Source organism: Oryzias latipes, chromosome 10 (genome assembly GCF_002234675.1).
Source record: "Oryzias latipes chromosome 10, ASM223467v1".
Lineage (NCBI taxonomy): Eukaryota > Metazoa > Chordata > Actinopteri > Beloniformes > Adrianichthyidae > Oryzias > Oryzias latipes.
The window spans coordinates 8,740,171-8,761,767 of NC_019868.2; the positions used below are offsets into that span (position 1 = coordinate 8,740,171).

At 39.2% G+C, this 21,597-nt stretch overlaps 1 protein-coding gene across 8 annotated transcripts in view; it reads left to right on the forward strand.

Annotated features, from left to right (window-relative positions):
* Window positions 1-21,597, forward strand: part of diaph2 (diaphanous related formin 2) — a 426,600-nt gene that overhangs the window by 175,619 nt on the left and 229,384 nt on the right. For all 8 annotated transcript variants that reach the window (XM_023958996.1, XM_023958998.1, XM_023959002.1 and 5 more), the window contains one exon: window positions 80-194. In XM_023958996.1, the coding sequence (XP_023814764.1) occupies window positions 80-194 (115 nt within the window). The remainder of the gene's footprint in view (window positions 1-79; window positions 195-21,597) is intronic.

The window sequence follows — 21,597 nt, forward strand, 5'->3', positions numbered from 1 at the left end:
CAGAAGAACGTTTGAGTGGCGGGCTGATGGAGCGACGGTTTCTGATTGTGCTGATAATGGAATCCTTGTGTCATTGCAGATAGTGCCTCAGGAAATGTCAGAGAACTGCTTCTGGATCAAAGTCAAAGAGGAGAAGTTTGAGAATCCTGACCTATTTGCTCAGCTTTCCCTCTGCTTTTCCTCACAGAGTAAAGGTAAAGAGGTGTCATCTTTTTCCATTCCAGCCTTAATTAATGTTCACACACATGCTTCATTTAGCCTCTGGGGCAACAGTTACTAAGACACTTTCATCTTGTGACAGCAATTTTTTCTCACTGAAATGTTAATTATCTTAGAACCAAGCGTTTCTTTCAATGCATTTGCACACCTCTTCTGTATCTTCTCAGTTCAAGTCTCTCTGCCAATTAGGGCTACAGTGTTCTTGCTGTGGTGCAGTTATGTTTGTCAAAAAGCCTCACCGCTGCACATTACATTTGGTTTTTTGTGCCCATTGAATAGTTCTAAATCTCCTTTTTTATGTACTTAGATGTGTACGAGTGCACAATGTTGAACTTGCACATGAATGTGTGAAGCCATTGCAGCTACGCTTGATTTGCTTTTTGCCTTTTCCACTTGAGTGGACCAGCCCCCCATCGGGGGAGATCCGAGGGTTTTGTGAAGGAAGCTCTAAGAGTTTAGTTGTCGTGGACAGTTTGTCTTTCAGATACACAACCTCGGAGCCTAACTTGCTGATAAATAACAAAAGTGGTGCAGTGCAAGTGTTTGTTTTCTTCTCTTTTTTTTTTTTTTTTGGTTGGTGGAAGAGGATATATGAAAGCACTTGATGTATCCCCCATGACAGTTTGATTGTTTTCTGCTTTCTTGTCAGTGGAGTCGTGCATTTGTGTGTGTGTGTGTGTGTGTAGCTCACCCCTCCGATTCCTGCAGCAGTGGGACAGGAGAAGTCAGCGCTTCCGTGCTGTTAAGCACAAAAACAGTCAAATCGTAGCTCTGTCAGCAGCATGTGTGAACATAACTATTCAGAACCCTCCAAGTTTTTCCCTCACACCCGCCGTCTGTTTGGACGCCCGTCAGCCTACCAGCACTTTAAGGCTCTGTACTTCTCACAACCCTCAAGTCTGCAAACTAGATTCATCTCTTTTTTTTTCTTTTTTCTGTGCTGCGGAATAAATAGCAATTTTCTCCAGGCTGCTGCAAGGTGATTTGCCTGCAGAGTACAGATGGAAGACGGATGGGCGTTGTAAAGAACAGTTGTTGCAAAGTGTAATGAAGTGACATGGATAGTGATGGTAGTCTCTGTAGTCGGCGTCTGCAGTGCACCGTCATATATGAACATCCTCAGAAACATTGCAGATGGAACCGAAGACTTAAGCAATCGAATGAGTGAAATCTTTTCAGATTTATCATGCATTTTATTTGAAGACCCACTCCAATAAAAAATGGGTTTTTGGTGTTTTTAACATGTTCTTGTGTTATTTTTATGACGATAGAGGACAAATGTAACTGGGCAGAGTGAGCAGGCTACAACCTCCCTGCTCTGCCTTTTTGTTATGCATCGACTCATAGACGACTAGATCTACGTACTTCTTCGTTTTCTCATCCCAGCTGACATCTGTGTTAAAACTTCACAGCTGGATAGATCCAATATTGCTCGCTTTTTCCGTTGCACCGGTATTGTTGGGTTGAGTTGTGAGGGGCTGTGAGCGTGTAAACAAAAATGTCTCAGCAAAGTTGAGGGGAAAGGGGGGTGGGGGTGTCTTAGAAAACAGCATACTGGTAATCATTATTAAAAGACCACTGGGAACGCTTTTCCAGTAGATAAAAAGATGATATTTTAAAGATTTCAGTGTTTGGATTTTGATATAAACTACATCTTTCCTGTTTAGCATGCTTATTTGTAGTTGAGATCCAAAAAGCCATTTTTAAATACTACATGAAATTCCCCTTTTCACCCTGTGGGATTCAGAAAAAATCTCTATAGATAGTGCACGTTCCCGCTGGCATGGTAGAAATTCCTGATCCAGCATTTCCCCCTGGAGTTGTCCCTTTCAGGATCCCTATCAATTACCCCTGCAGTGGCTTCACTGAATCAGCTCTTTTTCCTCTATTGTTGGAATGGAGCATGATTTTCTCATGAATGAAAAATGCTGTTTAATGTTTGATATCCACCAACCCCCCCGCGCTCCCACACACACACACAAACACCCACCCACACGCACACACACATGCACACACAGTGGAGTTGAAAGTCAATGTGAGAAAACTTTGATGTAGCTTGCAATGCAGAAAGTATACTAGAATAGATTTTCTTATAATGATGTTCTGGTTCATTTGTTCTTTTTGCCGTGATCAAATATGAATGTACACAGTTGTTGTAGTTAAACATTTTGTCAACGGCGTCCTTTTTTTTAAATATCATAAAACATATTTTTGTGTATATTTGTGCTTGAACTGAAGTTACTTTGTTTAAGCTAAAGTAGGGCAGTCTTGAGTTGATTTTGGGGGTTTATCCAGCGTGTCTGAAGCTGAAGTGATAATTTCTCAAATTCTCATTGTAGCAACACACCATGTGTCCTTTGTGCTGATTTGACATAGAAATTGCTGGTGAAAATCACCCTTTTATGTAAAGCGCACACAAACACCACTTGAGGACTTTTACTTTGCTGCTTTTTTTTTTTTTTTATGGTCAATCTTTGTCACAAGATGTGGTTGTTTGTCTGTAAAGCGCACTTTTGGTACCTAGTGTATTGTGAAAGATGAGGCAAGAAGGTGTAAATGCTTTCCCTGCAGAGCTGCCCAAACAACATGGTTCCAAAAAGGCTCCTGTTATCTCTACCTTCCTTGGGATTATTGCTTGTTGCTTGCATCGTCGAGGAACACTTTTGCCAGTAAATGGGGGAAGAAAAAAAGAAAGAAATCACTTTAACATCTACCAATTTTCAGCTGCTCGTTGCTTTCAGAGCTTTCTAAAACAACTGACTGTCATCTCCCCTGTTGCTTTTATGGGTCTCGCTGTTTAATGAGTTTTACCAAGAAAAGAAATAATCAAGACAGATTTTAAGTTCAACTTCACCCTTTTTTTTATTATGTGACTTGATGGGACACCAGAAAGACATCAGAGCTGTGTGTCGAAGGTTCAGAAACCAAGGCAGCACCAGGTGTTTTTTGTTAGAAAACTGCAAGAATTGCTGATAAAAATCCATAATACTCATCTTTATGACAGGATTGGTAATATTGTCTACAATAAATGACGTCGACTAATCAAAATAGCCTGCAACTGTTCCCTAGTTGCAGATAGAAAAGGTTCACTCAGGATGGAAAGCATGCAGAAATGGACGGACTCGTTCAAAATGACTGTGTTTAAAGGCAACATAAAGGCCAACAAGGGGAAAGGGGGGAAAAAAATGAAGGAGGCTGAGAATAGGCTATCAGTGCACTCATTCAATTGCTTTGCATCTTCCAGAGTACTAACTGCTCTGTTCACACATGAGCTCCTCTGGATATTTTCATTACAGCTTTATAGTAGTGGCTTTAATGGGTAAATGCTGCAAAAAGTCTCGTCTGTGTTACATGGACATCTGCATTTTAAGTGCGTTAAAAAAATTGGAGGAGTGCACTTCTGAAATAGATCCTGACTTTACATGTTATCAGAATGGCTCTCTGTTTTTCTTTTCTTTCTTTTTTCTTCTTCTCATTTTTGTTTCCTCAACAGCTGGACCAATGTTTCTGTCTGTTACATTGTGTAGATTAGGACAGTGGATCAATTCTTACTATTTATTCTAAAAATATCAGAATGGTTGCTAAATGTGTGTATTTTTACTACACAAATTCAAAGGAAACTAATGTGTTTTTAGTACCATACTTTTTACCTTTTCTTTAGAACAGAAGAGCAGAATCAACAACACATAGCAGATAAAAATACACATATTTTGAAATACATTATATTCATCACTTTAAACCGTCATTTTTTCTGTTAACTTGAGCAGTAAATAAAACAAAAATATCACTTTTACTTTGCATCATTTTACAACAAATCCTGAAAATGTCCTCCACAGTTTTTCCATCCTCAAAGTTTAGGTGACTACAGTTCGAGTAGATAGATGAGAAGAAGAGCCTGAATGAAGACACAGCAACCCCTACTTTAAACTAAAGTGACAGACTTGTTTGCATCTTTAGAGGAAATGATCACAAGATCTTTGTTATATTCTTAAATTCATATTCATCATATTTTTTAAGTCTGTTTTTCTATTTCATTTTATTGTATTATATTGTTTTTTTTATATATTTAAAACACTTGTTTTTTTTTCTGAACTTATTTCAGTGAGCTGAACTTCTGATCTTTTTATTTTAATTTATGAAAAATATCTCAATAGCTTTACTTTATAAACGGCAAGACAGGTTTATTTATATAGCACAATTCGTACAAAAAGTAATTTAAAGTTTTTTACAAAACAGAAAAATGCTTTAAAATCACAATACAGAACAGTACAAAGATTAAAAACATACATAATCATTATAAAATGGACTTTAAAAGAAAGGAAAGGGAAAAGAAAATGAAAAGAGGTGTTTAGCCGTTGTAAACACGGCTAAACAGGAATGTTATAAGTCTAAATTTATAAATGAGAAACTATTGACACAATTTACTTCCATTGATGGTAGCACATTCAGTTTCTTTAGTTTATTTACTTTAAATTCAACAATATTATTAATTTTCATGCAACAATTACATCACCTCAAGTGTAATTTTACTACATTCTACAAGATTTATAAAGATTTCAAATCAGCGATCTTGAATGTAGCAAATATGAATCCTTGAATTTTCGGGAACAATATCCAAGTATTCGGATAGTCGTTACAGCGTTGGTGTGGATCCTTTTCATTCAGTGTTTATGTGGGGGAATAAAAGTTGAAAATGAGTAGAAAAGGTTCACCTCAGCTACTAACGACAACTCAGGTTTAGCTGTAGAGCTGCTTGGTATTTTGTGATCATAAATTTGTCACCGCCCACACACAAAGATTGCTCCTCCCCCTGCAAAAGAGTGCAGACGCTTTTTTCCCTGCTCCTGCTGCTTCCTGCTTTATTTGCTTTTTAATCATTTAATTAATCATTTTTAATCATTTTACTTCTTCCACACATCCTGGAATATCAGACTGGTCATCCTTTTTTGTGACTTCTACCTATACAAATCAATATTTTTGACAAGCCAGCGACATGTCCGGAAGAGGAAGAAAAACAAACTCCCACTGTGAACGCTGTCGGATCTACCAACAAGAAATAAAAGAGCTACAAACACGGATATTTACTTTGGAAACTGAAAATGGACTTCACAAGACCCTTCCAGTAACATCGGGTGGTAAGAAGCCCGCTCTTACCACAAACGAGAAGAATAACAGTGACATAGACCTGAGTGATGTTGTGTCCTTTCCAAAACTTTGTGCGGAGGAACTCTGTGTTAAGCCAAAGCGTAAAGATGACAGAACATCCGAAATAAAGCTCACAAACAGATTTTTACCCCTAACACAATGTGATATTGAAGAACACAGTGAAATTGGACCACAGAGAAGGAGTCATAATGTTGGAAACAAAGCACAGGCAGAAAGAAAATCTGTGCCAAACGTCAAGGTCAGAGATACGCTGCTGCTTGGAGATGGCGCTATCAGTGGAGTCAGCCACAGAAGAATGCAAACTTTATGTTGCCCAAGTTCTACTGTTCCAGTGATTACAGGACTCTTATCTAAAGTCTTGTACCAAGGAGTTAAACGAATAATCATCCATTATTCCTTACTTCCTTACTGCCCTGAAAAGGCAGTAAGGAAGGACCGAGCCAGTGTCCCAGGAACCACAGCACAACGGCAACAACAACTACCTCCACCAACACCGGTCAATGACTTGGATCCGGCAGCACCAGCACCACAATCACCTCCACCTAAGGACTCAGCTCCACCAGCATTACAGCAACCACCTCCATCTAAGGACTCACCTGCACCAGCACCACAACAACTACCGCCAGCTAAGGACCCAGCTGCAGAACCACAACAACCACCACCAGATTTGGCCCCAGAAATTCCACCATCTGACCAGCTGTGGGCGCCCCCTGCTACGTCTACTCCCAGTGAAGACTCACTTTCCTTTTCGTACCCCCACTTTCACCCATGGCCCTACCTAGCCATTTTGATAGCCTCATCAAGTCAGGAATTAAGATGGCTCCCCTAACACCTGTGAGCCTCACACCACACAGGAGCTCTCCTACCCCTCCAGCGCCCCCTCCTCATCCTTCACCCAAAGTCCCTCCAACACGGCCTTCATCCAAACCCCCTCCAACACGCCCCCTCCGTCGTTCACCCAAATCCCGTCCAGCTCCCACTCCTCCCGGTCCATCACCCAAACTACCCTCAACTCAACCTCTCCTGCGCGCCTCTAGACGTGCTATTCCCCGGAGCTAGGATGAAACGGGCCCCCAGTGTCCTAGGAAAGGTTATGTCAAACTGGGGCCCTGTGATGAACAGCTTCCTTCTGGTGATATACCTGTAGTTGCACCACGTAGAATGCAAAAAAGGGCAGTTAGACTGTCCAATCAAAGAAATCTAGTTCACATCCCTTGCAAGAAGGTTTTGACCAGTCCCAAGGAAACTAATCTCAAACTTGCTGCACTCAATGTCAGATCTTTATGCAACAAATCATTTTTAATCAATAATCTTATCTCTTCTTTTAATCTTGATTTTATGTTTTTAACTGAAACATGGCTTGACAAAAACACAGGAAACATAGTTCTAGTCGAATCAACTCCCCCCAACTACAAACATGAATCGGAAATACGAGAAAATAAAAAGGGTGGAGGCGTTTCTGCACTGTTTAGAGATAATATTGCAACCCGCAGACTATCATTTGGTGTGTTTTCATCATTTGAGTATGTGTCCTTTAAGATTGAGTTAAAACAAACTCCTCCCTTACTCTGCATAGTCATGTACAAACCTCCTCAGCACAGCCAAAGTTTTATTGATGATTTCACTGAAATGCTCTCAGTTGTGTGCACAGACTTTGATGGTCTAGTCATTACAGGTGATTTTAATGTTCATGTTGATAATGTCAATGACAGAAATGCAAAAGAGCTCAATGCTGTCCTTGAAACCTTTGGTCTAATTCAGCATGTGAGTTGCCCCACCCACAGCAGAGGGCACACTCTGGACCTGCTCATCACAAGGGGGGTTACTATTTACAATGTCAGTGTGGTTGATGTCGCCCTCTCTGATCATTTCTGTGTATTCTTTGACCTGTCTGTTGCTCCCAAACCACCGCCTGGCCCTGCAGTTGTCCAAAGGAGACAAATAAATGAGAGCACTAGGGCACAGTTTGTAGAAATGATAAACCCTGAAAACGTCTCTGGTGCCAATGTTGATGAAATGCTGAATTCTGTTACTTCTAGCATCTTGAATGTTCTGGATGCCATTGCCCCTATGAAAGTTCAATTGAGAAAACATAGACAGAAAGCTCCCTGGAGGAATGATGATCTAGTCAGGGCACAGAAACAACAGTGCCGCAGAGCCGAGCGAAAGTGGCGCAAGTCAAAACTCCAGGTTCATTATGGAATATATAAGGCGGAGTTGTACGCTTATAACCAGATCTTATGCAGAACAAGGGAAAGGTACTTCTCTGAAATAATTGGAAGTTGCAGCAGCGACTCTCGTATCCTGTTCACAACAGTTAACAGATTAACTAACCCCCCAACCCAGCTACCAATAGAATTGGTTTGTACACCTAAATGTAATGAGTTTGCTGTATTTTTCAATGACAAGGTTCAGGGCATTAAAAAAGCCATCAACTCCACAACACATATAACTATCGAACGGCCACCTACTCACTCTAAGCTGACTCACTTTATACCTGTCACTGACCAAACTGTCCAAGAGACCATCACCCGTCTGAGCTCGTCTACATGCTGCCTTGATGTGTTACCCACTAGATTTCTAAAGTCTGTCTTGAACAGTGTGTTGCCATCAATTACTCAAATAGTTAACATGTCTCTTCAATCTGGAATATTTCCAGAGGCCTTAAAAACTGCAGTCATTAAACCCCTCCTGAAAAAGAGCGGTCTTGATCCCACTGTACTGAATAATTACAGACCTATCTCTAATCTGCCATTTTTAGGAAAAGTCCTTGAAAAAGTTGTCTACCAACAGCTCACTGACTTTCTCTTATTAAACAATTCGTTTGATGTTTTCCAGTCAGGTTTTAGACCCCATCATAGCACAGAAACTGCTCTTATCAAGGTAACCAATGACATCCGCCTGAACACTGATGATGGAAAAGTCTCTGTCTTAATCCTGCTAGACCTGAGCGCTGGCTTTGATACTGTTGATCATGGGATCCTTTTGCACAGACTCCAAGACTGGGTTGGCATCTCTGGATCTGCCCTAAGTTGGCTCAAGTCTTATCTGGAAGACAGGAAATATTTTGTTGAAATTGGGAGTTGTGTCTCAGACTACATGGGCTTGAATTGTGGTGTGCCCCAGGGATCGATCCTGGGACCCCTTCTGTTCAACCTCTACATGCTGCCACTAGGGCAGTTAATACGCAGTAATAACATATCTTATCACAACTATGCAGATGATACTCAGATCTATGTGTCACTGACAACAGGTGAATATGGGCCAGTGGATTCTCTCAACCACTGCCTCCAACAGATCAGCGCGTGGATGCAGAACAACTTTCTCCAGCTAAACTCAGACAAGACCGAAGTTATTGTTTTTGGCCCACAGAAACAAAGAGAAATTGTCAGCAGCTACCTTCATTCTCTGTCTCTCAAACCCTCAAATCAAGTCAGAAATCTAGGGGTAATCATGGACTCTGACCTGAACTTTAACAGCCATATCAAGTCAGTAACATCAGCGGCATTTTACCACCTGAAAAACATTGCCAAAATCAAAAACATAATCTCAAAGCGAGACCTGGAGATACTTATCCATGCATTTGTCTCCAGTAGGTTAGACTACTGTAACGGCCTGCTCACCGGCCTGTCCAAACGAGCTGTAAAACAGCTTCAGTACATCCAGAATGCTGCTGCTCGAGTCCTGACCAAAACCAGGAAGTATGATCACATTAGTCCTGTGCTCAGGTCTTTGCACTGGCTCCCTGTACCTCAAAGAATAGACTTCAAAGCAGCTCTGCTTGTGTACAAGTCTCTCCATGGCCACGCACCAAAGTACATCTCTGACATGTTAGTGCCATATGAACCATCTCGTACTCTGAGGACCTCAGGGACCGGCCTCCTGTTGATTCCCAGAGTCAGAACTAAACAAGGGGAATCAGCGTTTCAATATTCTGCAGCTAAAATCTGGAACAGCCTCCCTGAAGGCGTAAGACAGGCCTCTTCTGTGTTCATGTTCAAATCTAGACTTAAAACATTTCTGTTTAGCCGTGTATATGACTGAAAGGTCCTATCTGCACCTTTCTTTCCTTCCTTTCTTTTTAAATCTTTTTTTTTTCTTCCTTTTCTTTTAAAGTAAATTTTATGTTGATTATTTCTATGATGTATTGTGATTTTAATGCACTTTTCTGTTTTGTGAAGCACCTTGAATTACTTTGTGTACGAATTGTGCTATACAAATAAACTTGCCTTGCCTTGCCTTGCCATAATCTGTTATTGCAGAGAGATCCCTCCATTTTCTTCTGACACTATCCCTATTAGTGTGGAAGGCAGCCAACAATAACATATTATTATAGGTTTAAACACACACACAAACACACACACACACGCACACCAATGTGTTTAAAACATGGACTTCTTGGTCTCTTTTTGCTCTTTTCTCTGCCTTTGCCGTGTCCCCTCTTTCTATACACTCCTCTCCATTGACTCTGGGGCCTTTTTTTTTCTTTTTCTCTCATCTCCCCACAGTTGGCTTTATCAATCAGTGGGTTGTGCCACTTGGGATCAAATCAGATTCACTCTGGGATTGAATGTGTGTAGCCATGGCATCCTGCATTTGAAAGCCAATTCATTCAACTGGAACTTTGCAGTTCAATTTGAAACAAGATTGATGTTGGCAAACTTCACACCGCCTCTCTTCCAAAATGTTTCCTCCATTGGCCGCATCAATTGCTGACACACAAAGGGCATATGCCACTTTGTAATGGTGATGTCTGGGCTTCTCCACAGAAACAACTCGGAGAATCAGAAGCGATTCTCTGTTTCTCCCCAAATGTTTCCTCAAATAGAGGCTTTCTTTTTGATTGACTTTACCTGCCGGAAGTCTCAAAATTGGGCAGTCCATCATTATTTAAAATATTATTTGTGGGATTTTTTTTTTTATTTTTTTTTATTTTTCTGCTTTGGGATAAAGCTCTATTTTAATGTCCATGGTGTTATTTTTAACTTTTTAATACTGTCGAGCTTACTAATGTACATTATTTTTGAGAGGTAAACGGCTCTCAAAAAAGGTTGGAAAAAAAAAAAGATGGATATTATTGTAAATATACTACCATGGCTGACGTGTAGCTGTGTTTTTTTTAACGTGTTATTAACTTTGGAATAAATTTAGGAGCTAGAATTGTCAGTAATGTTTGCTTTAGCGGGATCAATCTGTTTTTTTTACGTGTTGCAAACAAGGTGGGGAATTAAAGGTATTGTCTAGAAACTATTGTGGCTAACGAATCTAATGTGTTAAATTGCAGTGTGTTACTAGAGTTCTTCCTGTGAACACAGTCATAAAATCTCACTGACTGACAGATTTATCTGTGATTCTTGTCTGGGTTAATGTGCCTAGTTTGGTGCGCCTCATATGTGACATTAATAGTAGAAAATAGACCATGCATTGACCGGTGCACCTTTTAATCCAATGCACCCTATAGTCGGGAAAACACGGTAAATAACACAAACTCTTTAACACAACGTAAAATCTTTGACGCTTTCTACAATCGTGAATCTGCAGTTTTAAGTAAAGCAGCTTTTCATATCGACTTTGCACTAATGTTCAACAATTGCCTAAAGTACAGTGTTACATACCGGCCCAAAGACGCTATATCTATTACATAATAAATTGATTTACATTGATTGCATAAGCACCGGTGTAAAAAGGGGGACAAAAAACCTTATTTTTTATTTCTTTGTATCAAATTTTCTTTTTTTTTGTTTTCGAGTTTTCAGTAAGAGTTTAACTTAAGATATTTAAGACAGACTACATTTTCCATTAAGATCCCGCCTATTTTATAAAGAACCAGGATAATTTTTTTCTGCAATAATAAGAAATAAAAGCCTTTATTCGAGATACTTTTATTGTGAAATATCTACCTGAAAACCATATAAAATGTAGGAGCGACAAATCCAAAGTTGTTGGGGTTAAGTGAATCCTTGTAAGCAGTGGTGCACTGTTCAGTATCTGCATTCAGTCTGAATTTGTTGTCATTTACAAAAAGTTGGTGATATATTATTACTGCAGTGGGGTTGTAGTAATAAATAATTAAACGTGCTTGATAAAGGAGAATCCACAATAACCACTTCATACTAAATTAATAATCACTTTTTTCTGTTCTTATCATTGTAATTTTTTATTATTTTTGGTCCATTGATGTAATTATTTTAAAGCTTTAGACAGCGTATAATTATGTTTTTACACTGGGGTTATTGAATATGCAATAAAGATTTTTTGTTTATTTTTTATGATACAGCCTTGAGAAAATATAATAAAATAAAATAATGTAACCTCCGAGGAGGTATTTTACAACTCTCTCGCAAATCCCAATTTATTCTTTACATAGCAATGAACCACAATGTGGGTATCTGTCTTTTTTTTAGCGTTGTTTTTTTGTTGTGCATTAGCCAGAAAGGTCATCTGTGGGAATTCACCCTGTTGTAAATCCTGCCTCTTAAGTGTTGCCCGCACACTCGTCTTCTCCTTCATTCCAGAGGATTTGATCAAATCCTTCTGCACTTTTCTCCACTCTGACACCTTTTGTCCCTTCACTTACCCACTGTCCCCGCACTTCTGCCTCAGACGTGCGCCCTCCCCAATCAGCCATTGTGGCAAGGGCGACAGATTCCCAATCCCCGCTACAAAGCCTCGGCAGCGGGGGGGTAATGACCCAGCCACTATGACTGTAATGATGGAATCAGTGGGGGGTATAACTGTCTCTCCGACTCCCTAATAAGTCCCCTAATAACTCGGTTAACATCAGGGGTGACCGGATCAAACGCACTCGCCGAGTCTCCGTCAAAAAACTCGTGCTGACCTGCAACCTGTGCATTTTGACCCCCACAGTGCTGATCCACTGGTGTTAATTCTTAAAGCGTCAAAGCAAATGCTGCAACACAAATGCTTCTATGTGCATTCTAATAGGCTTTTATGAACTTACAAAATGTTCTATTGATTTAAATAAAAATATTCAAATACTTAAAAAAAAGACTTTTTTTTTCCTTTGCAATGTAAGAGGCTTAATTTAAGGATTTCAGGCTCTTCCGCCCGCACTGGGATGGGCTCATTTTCTTGGCGCGTGCACGATAACAAGCTTTAGATATTCTTTATGTCAGCACGTTGGCCTTGGTGGAGTTTATTTATTTCTTTTTCTTATTTTCCCTGTAGAATGAAGCTGTTTATTGTTGACTGTGTTAATTGAGAGAGTAGAGCCTACGCCAGGCGACTTCCTCTGCTTATCTCACTCCTGGGCTTATATTCCGGGTATCAGCCATTCTCTTGTCGACTTCTTTTTACCACACAAGCTATCGGCATTTGGGATAAAGCTAACATTACGGTGACCTTTTTCTTGTCTCAATTCTTCAGTCTTAAATACTGGATTGAAATTATTTTATTTATGTATTTATTTTTGGGTAAAAAACAAAGCAGAAATACTGTTATCTTTTTCTGATAAAAGAAAAAGAAAACTGAAACTGCAGCATTTTGCTCAGCCTGAAAGAAAGGCTGGTCATTAATTGTTAGTGCAGGCAGGAGACCTTTGTCTCAATAAAACATAAAACACAACCCCCCCTAATGTTCTTTTTCTCCCAGTTTGGGGCAGTTGGCTCACTGTGCATCTCCCAGGTCAGCCCTTTTCTCGGATCATTCCTGCTTGCTTTTAACGTATTACTCACGGATGAAAATGAAGATCTTAAATATTAATAATGAGTAATTGGTTTATTGTAGGGTGTTACATTTAAGTGTGCAACTCGGAAGCACGAGAGACAGATTTCCTCTCATTCCCACCTCAGCTCGCCTTGCTGTGATGTCCCACTGATTTTAATCTTCTCTTCTCAGATGAGAGCCATTCTTGCTATCACAGTGCACTTTAACTTTCGCCCCCTGAATGGTAGCTGACTTTGATACCTGCCGCTTGCAGCCTTGCCACGGCAAACCCTGCTAACTTTTATGTGTCTTGAAGTATGATTCAGCCAAACCTTCTATTGAAACACCCACTACAATCAGTTTTTGATCTATTTTAACAATGTTCATCGATTGCTTTGTCCTTTGGATCATAAGTCGCTCCAGAATATATATCGCAGCAGCCAAAACGAAAGCATAATTAGGAAAAAAAATCATATATAAGTCGCACTTCTGGGAGAAAGTGCATCGTTTCTGAACAAATCCGCCAAGTGAGGCGTTCACACCAAACGCAAATGATGTGTCCAAAAATGTGTTCATAAACTAGACGCTCCCGTGGAGTGTGGGAGACGCCATCGTTTGCCTCATTGCTGCATGGTTACATTAACTGTATATATCATTTACAATGCATTGAAGACATGGATGGTGTTGAGAGATGAGGTCTCTTTATTTTAAAAAGCTCTAAAAATGATGAGTGAGCACGTCTCCATGGGTGGGTTCATGAGTTCATTCAGCCTTTTCTTTTTTTGGGGGGGATTTACCTCCAGATGTAGGAGCTGACGGTTTCAGCTCTTGCTTTCCCGTATTAGTCCGATAATGTAATAATGCCTCGATGCGAATAAGAAAAATATCATAAAGTTCAGGAGGAGAAGAATCAGATCCTCCTCCTGATTTAGGGATGGGGCTGCTTCTTCTGCGTTGCGGTCAGTAGCAGATACTGATGCACACACCTACAGAGCTCTTTTGGACTGTAACAAAATGAGTAAATGGGCTGTATATCAATGAAGATTCTGTTTTTAAAATGGCATCTGCACTTATTGTGTTTTCCAGATGTCAGGATTCAACTTCAAGATAAATAAATTGTAATTTTTGTTGTTGTTCTTTTTAAATAAAAAATAATTTAATTTACTGCCATTATTGTTTACTGATTAAAGACGGTCTATATGGTCATAAAGAGCTCTGTTAGTGCTGTCTGTGTCCGTCACATTGAGCCGTGGCTGCCAGCTTGCCTAATTGTGGGATAAGATTCTTTTGTGTCCAAGTGGTTATTAAAATGTTTTGCTTTAAGAAAAGAAAAAAAGGGACAGTCAGCATAACAGGAAAATCTCCTGTGGAACTTCATTAACTTAATGGGAGAATATGGAGGGCTTACCATGTCCAGCTCAGAACTTTAATTGTTCACTATGTGGAAAACAAATGGAAAAGCACCAATCATACTATACGTGTTTGTAAAGATATGAGGAAAATTGAACAGTGCATAGCTTTCTTAAGAAACCTGCTTTTCCTTATGACAGGTACACCTGCAAACCTGATTTTCTAAAGTACATTTCTGATAGGAAAAACTGGCTTCCTCTACGAACTCTTTTGCATTGCAAAAGCTTCTGGCGCTCAACTTTTAAAGGAGAAGAACTACTTTGTGTTGTTGAAGCTCACCCACTGAAGTTCAGTTTTAAGTCAGAAACCAACATTTTACAGCCTTTACGCTCCCTTTGTCTTGTAACTTTTGGCAAATAACTGCTGGAATTATTTGTATTTGTTTTCTAACTTTTGCTACCAAATCACAAGATATCGTAATATTCTTTTTGTACTTTCGGAGCTTTGACCAAACTTGGAATCCCAGTGGGGTTACACCAGTAGACCCCACAGAGGGTTTATTTCAGAGCAGAGTCTGTCTACTGGAATAGTTTACTTTGTTTGGCGGGTGTAAAACCTCACCAGTGATCCAACAAGACAAACACTGCTCCGGGTATTAATGTATAATTCTAAAGGTTATCTTAGCGTTTTGTTTATTTAGTTATTTTCTTGGACAGAGTTTGTTTTGGGGAATACTGCAACCAACTGGGCAGCTGTTATAACTGTGTTTATTCCAGGGGGTTTGCATATATATATATACATATATTTTTTTTAACTGAGTTATTACCCTTGACACTTTAGTTTGCATATTTTAGTATCATTTTCCAAAAGGCTCCAAGTTTCAAAGAAATACATCAATTGTTTGTTTTGCAGTGAGGCAAGTCTTTTTGGTCAATTTTGTTCAAAAAAAACGTAAAAATAAATAAATAGATAACCTGAGGATATCATGTAACAATATGGAATAGACCCAAACTTTATCATGAAGGAGCTAAGGGGAGGACAATAAAGATGGATCTGCATTTACTTGCAAAAAGATAAAATAAAAAATAGCCTGACTGTTTTCCTTTGCATTAATGTGTTTTCCTTCAATGAAACATGCTAACCAATTAAAAATAAATAAATAGAAACACATAATTCACATATGCGCACAAACTGTCAGTTAAGAAACATTGCACATAGGTTTGATGTTTTTGTCTTCTTTTTTTTACCACCTAAAAATGTTGTGCACCATCTCTCAAGCACAGATACCGTCCATCACACTTTTCCTCTGCTTCCCTGTAGGATGCGCATATTAGTAGTTAACCTTTGCTTTTCCTCGTTCTTTTATTTATCTTCCCTTGGTGCTTCCTTCCACATCCTCCCTCTTCTTCCCTTTCTGTGCTCTCCTCCAGTTCCCACTCCCTGTCATCTCCCTTGAACCTCGAGTCAGAAACTTCCTGCATTTTTTTTCTTTCATCGTTTTCTTACCTCAGTGTCCACACCATTCATATTTCACATGTGTCTGTTTCACTGTCTATGTTTGTGTTTGTCTGCAAGTCGCTGTGTTTTTAAAGGAAAAAATAATTTTCCAAATGGATCCAGTTTCTTATCTGAAAATCTAAATGCTGTAATAATTAAAATATTTCAAATATATATATATATATATATAATGTATGTTAAAGAATACAAATAAATAAATAAAGAAGCAATAAATTATAAAATGCTTAGGGATGGCAACAAGATTGGATCCTACATCAAACCTTTTTTTTTTTTTTCATCTTTCACTGTTTATTTGGTTCACATAAGTAAAAACCTCTTCATGTGCAGATGTCTACATAGACTCCTGCAAATTTCAAGTATTGTGCAAGTGTTGGCTTTGTCTTGATGTTTTTTTTTGCCTTTTATGTAGTGTGTTCCTTAAGTCTGAGGAAGCCGGCTCCTGCTGTGCTGCTGCACTTAGGCTTTAAACACGCTGAACTCCAGGTCTTTTGTTAGCTTTGCACTGCTGCTGCACCTTTGCCCAACCTAAACTATCATGTAAAAGAAAACTGCATCCGTAAAAGTGTCAGACTTGAGGCAGTGCTATGGGAAACGAGCATTAGCTTTCAAAGGCAGTGCAAAGCCCAGAATACATGCCGAATGAAGCACATTACTGGAAAACACTGACTCGGTTAACATCCAAACCCACTGTGGTTTTCTGGTAGCTGTTTCATCGTCTCAGCATCTTATGAAGTCAGCACTATGTTTTGGCTGACTAGAGTCTGGCCTTTGTATAGATTTTTATGCCGCATGGAGAGTACAACTCCAAGCATGGTTGGAAACTGTTAAGTAGGGGAGCTTGTGGTTTAAAGACTTTCAAAGATTACTTTGACTGCAGGGATTTGCATTGAGGTGTTTCGGCTCCCCTCGCCTCGCTTACCTTTACCAACTTTCATCCAATCCTGCTCCAGCAAAGGTAAAGCAGCTTATTAACCTCTCAGAGGCCAAAGGCATCCTTTGGGTTGGAAGATATTACACACAGACAGAGTTGGAAAAATTAACCATCGAGGACGGCGACACGTTCATCTTCATTTTAATCACACTATGAAGTCAAATACATTAGACATTTGACGTCTAAAGTTACTTTCCTACTGAAATTGAGTCAAAAGTTTAGGGAAATAAATTAAGAATGTATCATGGCGAGCTACACTTTTGGTTATCCCTGCAATAATTGTTCCCGCTGGGTTTTTAGTAGTTAGGATGTTCTAGAAATAATCAGAATTGGTCAACTTAGTGGGACATTGTAGCTCAGCCTCCCCCTCATCTCATTACTCCTGAACACAGCTGTCAGTTCTCTATCAGTAGATTGTTAGTTATTCCTTGTTAAACACAAATGTATTACACTTTTTGCTGTGCTACCAGGTGTAAAATGCTCATTATAAAGAAAACCAAACACTAACTGGTGGATGAATGTTGACAAGTAATGCTATTCTACTATGTCTATTTTTACTCATGCTTTATTGGGGAAATGCAGTCTTTCTGTATCTTTCTCATCTTTTATCGCTATTACATTCGAATAGAAAATGGGGTTGACAGGAAATGCATAAGTCATATAACAAGTAGCAAATAAAGCAGTATGTTTTTATTATTCCTGTTGCTCTGTAATATGCTTAGGCTGCTGTTCCATCCAAGTTATTGACTGCATGTACTTGAAATTGAGTTGAGTTTTGAATCTTTAAGGATTTCCTCAATGGGGTTGAATGACTTTTTTTTAGGCTTTCATCTTTCTTTACTCTCATTACTCCCAATATTTTTCAATCATTCATTACATTTTTTTTTAAATGTCACTATACATTTTGATCACATGTCCCACAACCAATTGTGTGGCTCTCGGGAACCATTTGATGGTTTAACCCTCCAATCCAACCCTTGACGTGGAGTGTCCAGCCGGAAAGGCATTCTTTCGTCTTTAATATGACCTGATTGAGGTTTCAAACCGACAATCTCCCAGGTGTAGGGAGAATGCTCTTGCACCGGTCCACTAGCTTTCTAGCCATCTTGTATATTCACCAGTAATCTTGTGAATATTATTCATCGTGAAGTAATTCGCAACACAAAGACGTATATTTGATTATTTTGTGCTAGTTTTTGCCCAAACTTATGCCAGTCATATGGATTGTGAGCTTTCCCGTGTCTGGAGATTATTCAAACAAAATATTCAAGGGGAAATCTCCTCAGTAATAGCTTGTAAAATCTATTAGGTGTCCTGCTGTTTGCTGAAGGTAAAGGTGTGACAGTGCACTCCGGTCACCTTGTAGCCCATTACTTTGGTCATGACCCCTGTGGTCCTGCCTCTAGAAGAGGGACAATAAAAAAAAATCAAAAACAAAAGTATAGTTTTGTTGTTTTATTTATTTGTCTTAGACATCTGTGTGTGATGCTGCAGCCACTATGGGGTGTGTCCTGTAGCATATGCAATGGGGTGGGGGTTTGTTTGTCAAAGGTGCAGAAGATATTTGGACCATAAATGAATCAGGATTGACCGGACTCTTTGTCATGCTCCATAAGCTTCGTTTGCATCATTCTGAACCTTCTTATTTAATCTATCTATTGGTTTCCTCCCCCTAAACTGTGTAGTGCGTTTGTGTCCTCATGCAAATGCACGCATGTTGTGGTAATGAGGGCTCCTGGTGGCGCACAATTAACACAAATGTCCCCAAAGGCTAAGATTACCAATGAGCACAGACATATATAAAAAAAGCTCATGAGAGACTTTTTTTTGAAGTTTTTTGTGTGTGTGTGCATACGTCAGACCGTTGCTCGCGTTGGCATAGTTTTATTGCTGCCATCTCTGTCTCTCAGGCAGACACACATGAACACACACTCACACAAAGCCAGCAGTCCCTCTAGATGTGCAGGCGCCTCACATGCAAGCTGGCAGGATTCCGCCTGCCTTCCTTTCCCCGACAGTCTCGCTCGCACAGACTGGTCCAACAAAGATAAACACATGCTGGGTAGATTATTAGAAAAGTATTGAAGGCCCCACAGCGGAGCATCTAGCACACCATTGTGCTCCCATCGTAGTTCTGCCTCATACAATCCGATGCAGCCTCCCCCCGCAGTATTCTTAAACATGCTTAGACACAGGTGGGTGCTGATACCAGCAGGGCAGCTACAGCAGACTCCAATCATATTTCACTGTCAAAAGAAACTTCTGGCGCATTGTTTTCACTAATAGCACATTACTGACGCGTCGGTGCTCCAGTGGCTGAGAAGCAGACATAGTAGCGTGGTAGTTCACAGCTGTAGGATCAGATATAGTCTTAATTCTCTCTCATTTTGTTGTATTTACTACCGTCACCCATGACATCCTCATTCTGATGAGGCTACTTCTTTCAGTTTTATGTTTGACACCACTGCAGAATCGTTTAAAGAAACGCTCATTGCTGATGCCCTTAAAGCCTTCACCCACTAATTAGCCGAACAAACTTCCCGTCTGCCTTAAAAAGAGACACAAGCTTTAATTTTTGCGTGCATGGTCGCTGTTCTTGTTTGTTCAGATGAATGAGCGGCGTTGCTACTATTCAGTACGCAGAGGTAGAGCTGTGTAACCCTGCAATCGCGTTTGACACGAGGGCAAAAGAAAACCTTTCAGATATTTCATAAAGCTCAATTCAATGCCTTCTCTCAATATTTGTTCTTACAACATGCATCTAAACAACCTGTACAAAACTTCTAATACTGGCATAATGGATGCTATTTCTCAATCATTTTGAAGTTACATCATGTTTGTCACTCTCAATGTAGCTTTTTGGAGAACTTCATGAACTTTTTAGTTACTTCATTTGCAGTCTTTCCGCTTTTTCTCTCTCAATTAAAAATAAAGCAAAAACAATAGGAGGAGTTGTGCTTCTTCCCTGGTCTAAATCTGGAATTTGCTGCTCGTTCCAATGATCCTGCAGGAGACTATAAAAATTCTGTGACTTTTTTTTTTGGAATATTTTTTGTGAACCCCACAGATGTTAAAAACAATAGCTAATAGCTCTTTAAAAACATTTAAATTGTCCTGTGTTGCAATGGTTTGAACTTCTGCAGGTTAACTTGACCATGTTGGTGTGCTTGAATGCCCTTAGCTTCGCCTGACTGATGGCATACTTGTGTCAGAGTGCATTTGAACAGAGTAAAGTGGCTGGTTAAAAGTGTATGCCACCTTTACTGCAGTGCATCAAGTTACCCCAGCAGCCCTTTTGCAAAGGTCTCCAATAAAGAGGAAACTGTTAAAAGGGAAACCCAAACAAAGAGGAAGCTGTGTCACTAGATACATTTTCACTGAACCGCTTAAATTGCAATTCTCAAATGAAACTGGCATCTTCAGGCAGTTTCCAAAAATAAAAAGAGCAAAAAACAAAAAAGCAAAATATTTAATGATGCTATTCTTAGCACACTGGAGCAGAACAGTTAATAACATTAAAAGACTTATACTTATGTGGTAAATTAAACATATTTTTAAAGTTATATTTATACTTTTAAATGATCTAGTTTAAATATTTTTGTTTCATTTTTACTTACAGAAAAGTTAATATTTGAAATGTCTATCATCATTTTATACCAAAATGTGTCAACAACTAGAGAAAAGTAAAATCCTTTAACTATAACTTTTATCCATAGACCAAAAAGTTAAGCAAATGTCAGGTCATTTTTAAAGTATATTGTTAAGAATGAATAATTTGTGACAAAACAATATTTCTAAGGACTGTTTAATGTGAGTTCATGAACTCCTTCCCCTCATAAGCATATCTAGTAATCGATTAACACATGTTCAGACTCAGAGGCTAATTTAAAAAAATAAAAACAAATCTTCCTGCCAGAAGGGGGCACTGTGATATAGGCCACAAACAAAACCTCTCTGACAAGGGGAGAGAACACATCCCATTCCAGGCTCAGTCTATCTCAGGGGTTCTTCTTCATCATAGTTTTACATGTATCCATCACAGTATCCCTGCTATCAAAACACACATTGATGGGTTTCTGTATGTTGTGGATAGTTCAGCCGGGAGAGGAGAAGTCATTTTCTGAGGGAATGCCACAGTATTAACTTTCATATGTTTCTTCTCCCTAAAGAAAACCTGTATTTCAATACTACAGACAATCTTGACTTTTTCACTATTTGGTCATGGTTTCTGTCAAGTCAAGTTGAATCTTATCTGTCAAGAGTGTGTGTTTGGAAGGCTATGAGTTCAGAGTTACGTGTTACTGAAAAGATAAGAAGTGTTTGGCAAAGGAATGCTCACTCCCTTTTCTTTGAGCAAAAAAAGAAAAAAAGGATAAAAAAAAGCTTAACTTGAATTAACTGCTTGTGTTAGAACACAATGAAATGTCATAGAACTGACTGCTCTTTTTTTGACTTACCATGATTTATTGTATCTGGAGATGTTTGCTCCTTTCAGCATAAAACACGTGATTTTTTTATCTTTTAAAACAATGTCGTTTTTGCTTCATGAAAACTACCCCATGCATTTTCTAGTTCTCGTGTTCTGTGTGGATGCGTCAAATTCACGCAGTCAGTTCAGATTAACGTCCGATGTAAAATTAAATTCAGTTCTGCACTGGTACTTTAACAATACAAAGGTTAACGCTGTTAATTGCGGTGGTCCACATCAAGGATAATAATTAAGACAATTAAGATTTGATCATCAGCAC